The sequence below is a fragment of the Bubalus kerabau genome, chromosome 4, assembly GCF_029407905.1.
Source record: "Bubalus kerabau isolate K-KA32 ecotype Philippines breed swamp buffalo chromosome 4, PCC_UOA_SB_1v2, whole genome shotgun sequence".
Taxonomy (NCBI): Eukaryota; Metazoa; Chordata; class Mammalia; order Artiodactyla; family Bovidae; genus Bubalus; species Bubalus kerabau.
The window spans coordinates 162961384-162969654 of record NC_073627.1 but is presented as its reverse complement, the minus strand read 5'-3'; the positions used below and the strand labels follow the sequence as shown (position 1 = coordinate 162969654).

The window sequence follows — 8271 nt, the reverse complement described above, 5'->3', positions numbered from 1 at the left end:
GTTTCACGTTTCTTGAAGGTTCTCATTAGTAAAACACACAATAAACGGGTACAAATGAATACACGTGACAAATACTGACAAGGCTGATACTCTAGATGGGCACTCAAGGAAGTCTTCTGAGAAAGGGACAAGTGACCTGACACTTGACTATGTATTTTTTAAACTGTTTTACAAATGCACATGCTTTTTGTAACATATAGGTGACAGTTTCAAATTTTATTGTATCTTATTTATTTTAGCTGTGCAGACTCTTCACTGCAGCACACAGGCTCCTCTAGCTGTGATGTGCAGGCTCTACAGCACATGGGCTTAGTTGCGGAGCACATGCTTAGTTGTGGTATGTGGGATCTCAGTTCCCCAACCAGAGACTGAACCCAGGCTCCTTGCATTGGGAGTGCAGAGTCTTAACCACTGAACCACCAGGGAAGTCCCAAGAATTCATTTCTATCTCCTTCTGGGGATGAAGGCAGAGTGTCCTGCACAGAAGGAACAGCAAAGACAGGAAACACCTGACTTCCAGGAAAGGGAGGGACATCAGGGCCAGAGGGATGTAGCACCAAGACCACGGGGGTCAGCCCTTCTAAAAACACAAGTGAACTCCACACACTGTATCCATTTGTACCTACATTTTAGGCAATTCCAGTTTTGACCACACCAGTCACATCAACCTTAGGGAAGACAACATACAAGCCTTGAGATGGACTAGACCAAAAACCTCCCTGAGAATTGCTTCTGCCATTAAATTATCCTGCAGTGATTGGAATACTACAGAGAAGGGTTTAGCAGAAGGTAAAAAAAAAAAAAAATTTTTAATTAAAAAAAAAAACCTAATATAGCAGGCATTTTAGGTCAGTTCTCACAGTATTTAAGAATCAGCATTTCTGTGTCTTTTCTGCAGAACATCAAAGCTTACAGAGGGGCTGAGATCCTTAATCAGCCAATTCAAACACAAAAAGGCAATTCTGGGCTCAGAGCACCAGTATCAAGGGGGGCCCATCTAGTGTGGCGCAAGCCAACACTGAACATAACCCAGGAGCCCGTCCATTCTTCCTCCCAAAAACTATGGCAGATCCCTGTCCTCTCTTCCTTGAGCCCAGATGCAATGAAGGTCATTGATAAGAGCAGACGTGACACAGAAACTATCTGACACTCATATCTAACCCACGTCCCACCCTAACCTCCCAGATGAGCAGGAGGAAGCCCGGGGAATGACAGCCCAGTTCACGGTCACCAGACACAGCACGGGGGTGCCACTTCCCCTCCCTCTCTGCTCACTTGTTAACATCTCCCTAGGAAAAATACAAATATTCACCCAACTATAAAGTTGACATGTTTAAAGCCTGGACCCTAAAGAAGTCGCCAGGCAATCCCAAAGTGGTCAAATTCCCCCAGCAGTGGGCTTGCTCTCCTTTATTGTTGTTGTTGTTTTGTAGGTTTTTGTTTGTTTGTTTTTGCCTCATGGCTCGTGGGATCTTACTTTTTTTTTTTGCCTCATGGCTTGTGGGATCTTACTTTCTGACCAGGGATTGAACTCAGGGCTCTCAGCACAGAGTCCTAACCACTGAACAGCTAGGGAATGCCCTCCTTTTGTATTTCTAATTGCTTTGGATTGCCAGTACTCAACCAGGTAGCCCACATAAACCTAGAAATTATATTTGCAAAATGTTTTTCTACACATATAAATATATGCACAAACATAAAAGTACCAAGACATACAAGATGTTTGCACTTTAATCATGTATATTACAAGTTACAGGGCCTCCCTGGTGGCTCAGTCGGTAAGGAGTCTGCCTGCAGTGCAGGAGACCTAGGTTCCATCCCTGGGTAGGGAAGATCCCCTGGAGAAGGAAACGGCAACCCACTGCAGTACTCTTGCCTGGAGAAACCCCATGGACAGAAGAGCCTGGTGGGCGACAGTCCATAGGGTCACAAAGAGTTGGACATGACTCAGTGACTAACACTTTCATTATAAGTTACATCATTAAATGCATACATACTAACATGAATGACAAATTTCAAAAAATTCAAATAAAAACTAGAAGTCTATTAGGAGTGTGTCCTGAAATGAAAGATTGACATCCTCAAACAGTCAGGGCACAGCAGAGCCTGTCTCACTTTCTTCATAAACATGTTAATACTTTCCTGAGTTCAGCAGGCGCTCTTGAATTGTCTCTTTTGTCAACCTTTGCAAAAACATTTCCAAGACATCTATCGGGGTGTTGACTGAGGTCCCCTGTCCCTTCTTGGTGACTGGCAGCATTTCACACAAGGCATCCGGAGAGACCCAGGCCTATTCTCTGGTCACAAGGATCTCATTTCATGTGAGGCCCAACTGCATCAAGAGCGAATCACAGAAATCACAAGGAAAAGATAGCTGCAAAGTCACTGAAGAATAGCTTCAGGCCTAGGTTGGGGGAAAGTCACAGAGACAGAGTTGGAACAGGCTTCCACAAAGGCCAAGGACCCTCAATTCAGGCCTAGACTTCAGGATGGGAACCTGAGGAGCTCCCCCTGCTGGTAAGCCTGCTGCTCTGCGCCCCGACCTGCTTCCCAGCAGCAAACAAGCCACACAGGCACTGGGCATTGGACTTCGCCAGCACCCAGAGCAGTTGGGGACAGTCCAGGTCAGCAGAGAGTCCTGCCCCAAGCAGGGGATGAGGGCGCATCTGGAAGAGGAGACTGCTGTCACAGAGGGAGAAGGCATCTGTGAGAGGAGACAGAGGGTGGGACAGCGAGGGGCAACAGACCTCAGAGGAGGGCACCTGTCTTTCTCAGGAGGGTGAGGCCCCCTGGCTGCCACCTCTGCAATGGGGACAAAGCAAAGGCCTGGAGGGAGGAAGGTCTCCGGCCTCACACCCCGCTCGGCCTCACTGCCTGACACTGCGGTACAGCTGGATGGGGACAGACTCTGAGCAAGAATTTAACCCTAAAATGGAGCAAACACCACCTGCCTCATGGGCTGTGCTGCAGATTCAACGCTGTGTGTGTGAAATGCTGTGCACACCACCATCCACAGTACATAAGGAGGGCACCCGACACAAGTTTATATTCTCTAACAGTTACACTGAAAACATGAAACATAACAATACTACTTTTCATGAAATATGGTACTAACTCAAAGTATTCTAAAAAATTTCATTTCAATATGTAATATAGATAGCTAATGGGAAGTGGCTTTATAACACAGAGAGCTCAATCCGGTGCTCTGTGATAACCTAAGGGAGGTGGGATGGGGGCGTTGGAAGGAGGCTCAAGAGGGAGGGGATATATGTGCACCTATGGCTGGTTCAGGTTGCTGTACAGCAGAAACAAGCACAACATTGTGAAGCAATTATCCTCCAATTAAAAGTAAGTTAAGAATTTTTTTCACTGCAATATGTAGTGTTAGCTGCTCAGTTGTGTGTCTGACTCTTTGTGACTTCATCGACTGTAGCCTGTCAGGCTCCTCTGTCCATGAGATTCTCCAGGTAGGAATACTGGAGTGGGTTGCCATTCCCTTCTCCAGGGGATCTTCCTGACCCAGGGACTGAACCCTGTTCTCTTGCATTACAGGCGAATTCTTCACCATCTGAGCCACCAGGGAAGCCCCTCAACATGTAATCAATATACAAAAAAAAACTAACGAGACAAATTACAGTCCTTTTTTCTACCAAGTCCTTGAACTACAGTATCGAGTTATATACTACAGTTCATCAGATTTAGCCACAGTTCAGGCGCTCCTCAGGGCTTCCCAGGTGGTACCAGTGGTAAAGAACCTGCTTGCTAATGCAGGAGATGTAAGATATGGGTTCGATACCTGGGTTGGAATGATCCCTGGAGGAGGGCATGGTAACCCACTCTAGTATTCTTGCCTGGAGAATCCCATGGACTAAGGAGCCTGACAGGCTACAGTCCATGGGGTTGCAAAGAGCCAGACATGATTAAAGAGACTTAGCATGCATGGACAGGGGCTCCACAGCCTCCCTGGGCCAGGAGGTGCCCTGCTGGACAGCACAACCTATCAGATGTCTCAGAGTGGGTCAACCTGGCCCTGAGCAACCAGGGAGGAGGATGGTGGAGGAGGGAAGGACAGGGAGGTGTTAGGGGCCACTGTTAGAGGACAGAGGGGTGCAGGGTGGGAAAAAGAGGAGGGGGCAGGGAGGGAATTAGAGTCCCGATGGTTCAGGGACAAGCCATCCCCTCTCTGAGTTGCCCTAACCGCTATGGAGACAGAAATTAGGACACTGTCCCTCCTCCCTCTACTCCTGATCCCCTACCCAGGAAAAAAACACTCACTTGCAGTGGCGTCTGTTGGAACCAGCAGCCATCTTCTCCTCTGAGATCCTTCAGGTGCTGCTGGTTTCTGTAAAACACAATGGAGAGCAGCCTTGGTCTTAACCGGGGGTCCTAGGTTACAGAACTGAGCCTAGTAAACCTTGTTCTGAAATTCTGGCAGATGCAGCCGTAAGCAAAACAAAACCAATGCAGGATCTTTGAAGGGAGCGGACAGAAGAGTCATTATTTTATATACGATTGTATTCTTATAAAACTCTAATGGTTCAACAATAATACGTAAATGTGAGTGTGTGGATGGTGAATGTTAAAAATTATGACAATAAATTCTATAATGAATTATGAGTTGGATAAACTCATAAGGTTATAGAACATTGTAATACAAAGATACAGCCTCAACAAGAAATGAGCAATTTACCAAAGGAAAACACACATGGAGTTGAGGTATTATAAAACTCTTAACTTAAAATGCTAACTCTTTTCATAAGAAAAATATAGAATAGCTAAAAGATCTCAATTCCTCCTAGATTAATTTATAAATTAAGGTAAAACTCAAAAACCTCAAAACTATTGAAATGATATGACCCCAAATTGTAAACGTCTCTGTGTGTGTGTGTGTGTGTGTATGTATACATATATAATATACGTATGTTTAGTCACTCAGTCATGTCTGACTCTTTGCGACCCCATGGGCTGTAGCCTGCTGGGCTCCTCTGTCCATGGGGATTCTCCAGGCAAGAATACTGGAGTGGGTTGCCATGCCCTCCTCATACATACATATATATATATGTACACACACATACACATAGTGAAAATACTTCTATATGTTGACAAAGAAATTTTACTTCAAGTAGATTCAACTTAACAATACTTTTGAAATAAATGTGAAATTCCCACTATGATGAGGAATGGCTTAAAAGTATGTAACAGTCACATAGAAAATTATTATGTAGCTCTGACTCCATCACTGGGTCAGTCATGGGAGGAGTGATTACCCTTCGCCTGCCCTGTTCTAGACGAGGGATGTGGTGACAAGACAGATGAGAAGTAGCATCAGAGCTGCCAGTGGACCAGAACAGGGGGTGGGCTCCCTTCCCCTCCATGCCCTGGTCTCTCTCCAGAGCAGGGGGTGGGCTCCCTTCCCTCCATGCCCCGGTCTCCCTCCATCACCACCTCCCCAGAGAAGAGGAGACCTGACCCACTGCCTCTCCCTGTCTCTACCACAGTCCCAAGCAAGCAGAAGGGCCAGAGCCCCACACTCACCAACAGGCAGTCTGCTTGCTGCATCTCGGGACTGGGCGTTGTTTCCTGCAGCTTCTTTTTCTGCCAAGGGACCAGAATGGAAAGTCAATCTCCATTGGTCAGCCTGTTGTTGTGTGCATGGTCCAGAGCCCCAGACCTTCCTGGGGGACATAAGTGCCAGAAAAGGGCCTTGAAAAAGCAAGGCACTGACCCAGGAGTCACAAACCCACAAACCCCTACAGCTTCTGAGGGGACGCAGTAGGTTCTGCCTTCCCACCTACACCTGTGCTGTGCCCAAGTGGGCATAGACTCAGCACATCTGGGCTCTGCTGATGGCACCCAGACTCTGGTGTGATGCTAAGGGGAACTGAGCACCCCTGCCTGACACCCCCCACGCCCCAGGGCTACAGAGTGAGGGTGTCTCAAACAGTAAGGACAGGGCCAGCGCTGCCAACCAGCCTTAGGACAGCTCTCAGCAGGCCAGTCTCCCTTCTACATTCAGCCTAGAGCCCCCAGGCCAGTTGAGAGACTCAGGGACAACAGCATAGGACACACCGGGGACCGTGTCCACCCTGGGCTTTGTTGTGATGCAGTTACTGAGGGTCTGAGGCCACCAGATGCTGGAGAAACCGATCACCTTGTGCCAGCACTCATTAAAGAGACCTAGAAGAGAAGAGACATCCACTGAGTGGTGGGGAGGGCACTCTTGCCGCACCTCCCTTCCTAGGGACAGGGTGCAGGGTGGGGGCTCAGACACTGAACAAACAACCCCGGGCCTGTGACTGCAAGTGGGATATTCTGAATCTGGAGAACCCTCAGGGAGGAGAAGAGAAGGGAGAAAATGAAGTAAAATGAAACCCATGTAAAATCTCTGTGCAGTGCTACTGAACCACCCTCTTCTCCTGCCTCCTCCCACCAGACTCAGCCAGGGGGAAGAGGGGACCGTCAGCTGAGTTGGGGGCCCAATGTGATCAGTTTTGTAGGACCAGGTGAGGTGGGAGGAGGAGGGGTTTCCTGGGGAACAAGATCAGAGACAAGCCAGGAGGAACAGGAGGATTGGGGAGATGGAGGAGGGAGCCAGCACCTCCTTCCCTTCTAGAACCTCACCTGTAAAGTAGCACCATACACATCCGATTAGGACAGCGGCAATTACACATACAATTTTAATCACCAGCCTTGAAGGGCCTGATGAGGGAGAGGGAGTGATGGGTAGTCTCTGGCTCATGGTTGCTAGCTCTCCAGGAACTGGGGCCTCCCCATGGGTCAGGGTACTTGATTCTTGGTCCACACACTTGATGTTGCTCCAGGGGGTACATTTCATGACCATGACCTTCCCATCAGGGCACCTGGGTACAGACACAGGGGGACCCATCAGGGACAGCTGGCTGGATGAGGAGAAAGAGGGGGCAGCCTCCCGTCCTGGGTCCCCTGACAAGACAGTGGAGGGGAGACAGGCTCTTGCTGTCTGCAGGGGAGGGTCCCCTCACTCCCCATCCCTGGGCGGGAGAACGATCCAGGATTGTGTACTGCGGCTCCCGGGCTCCTACTGAGTGTTCAGAGCTGCCCTTCAGGAGCTGGGCTTCCTCTGCAAGGCCCGCCTGGCTTCTCTGGGCTGCACGGGAAGCTCTGTGCGGGGTGGGGGGGGCCTCATCCAGGTCAAGAGTCACAAGTTTGACTCATCCTCCAGTTAAATTGGAATATAAGGCCCTCTCATCCACCTGTTGACTCTTCCTACCAATCTCAGCCAACACTGGAGCATCAGAGGATAGTGAATTACTATTGGCCACCGAGTCCCCAAATAGGAAAGATTCAGGTGCTACTGGGGAACAAGGGGCTGGGTGTGAGGCCTGTCGAGTTGGCTCCAGTTTTATAGGAACCTTGAAGGAGCGCACTCATGGTCTCCTCATGACTTCTGTCTGCTGTCAGCACTTCGGTCTTTCTAGGCCCCTCCCGAGGAGACGTGGGAAGGGGCCACCGGGAAAGCCGTGCAGGACAAACAGTGGTGGTAGGGAGCACTGCTGCAGGCTCAGGAGACCCCACAGGCACAAGGGAGCTCTGGGAGGTGGGAGGGGCTTCACGGAAGCAGGAAAGAGAAATGGGTACAAGGAAACTCGGGTCTCCTGTGGGTTGGAAGCCCCCCTAGGCTCCTGTGTCTCACCCGGTGCTGCATTTTTGACAGAATTCAGGTGCATCTTCTCCACGGAAAGTGCCAGGTTTGCACTGACACTCAGTGTCCTTGGTCGGGGTGCAGCCATTTTTTTCTTCTTCTCCTAGAGACCAAAGATAAGGTTTTGAGGGTGTGTTTCCCTCATATGTCTCTCAACCCTTCTTCACCACCCAGATCTCCATCCACTCAGTTGAAGAAGTAATTCGGAGGGCTTGCTGGGTGGTCCAGTGGCTAAGAATCCGCCTGTTAAATTAAAGCAGGGGACACAGGTTCCATCCCTGGTCTGGGAAGACCCCACATGTTGCGGGGCAGCTAAGCCCGTGTGCCACAACTACTGATCCTGTGCTCTAGGGCCTGTGCACCACGATGAGAAGCAACAAGGAGCAGTCCCCCTCACCACAACTAGAGAAAGCCCTTGTTCCGCAACAAAGACCCAGAACAGCCAAAAATAAATGAATTAATCTTTTTTTTTTCTTAAATAATTTTGGGGTCATTTTCTGTAGCAACACACATACAGCATCCATAGAACAGCCACTGTTCACCTGTCACCAACAGAGGCATACAAAAGGCACTGTGCATCATTACAGATT

General features: G+C 49.0%; 1 protein-coding gene across 1 annotated transcript; it reads right to left on the bottom strand.

Annotated features, from left to right (window-relative positions):
- Window positions 1–5559: 5559 nt before the first annotated feature.
- On the bottom strand, window positions 5560–8260 carry LOC129651038 (tumor necrosis factor receptor superfamily member 10B-like). Its single transcript, XM_055579768.1, has 4 exons — window positions 8224–8260; window positions 7673–7784; window positions 6622–6860; window positions 5560–6177 (listed from the first exon to the last, which is right to left on the bottom strand). Exons 1-4 carry the CDS (start codon window positions 8258–8260, stop codon window positions 5987–5989), a joined length of 579 nt encoding a protein of 192 aa, XP_055435743.1. The 3' UTR covers window positions 5560–5986.
- Window positions 8261–8271: the final 11 nt, after the last annotated feature.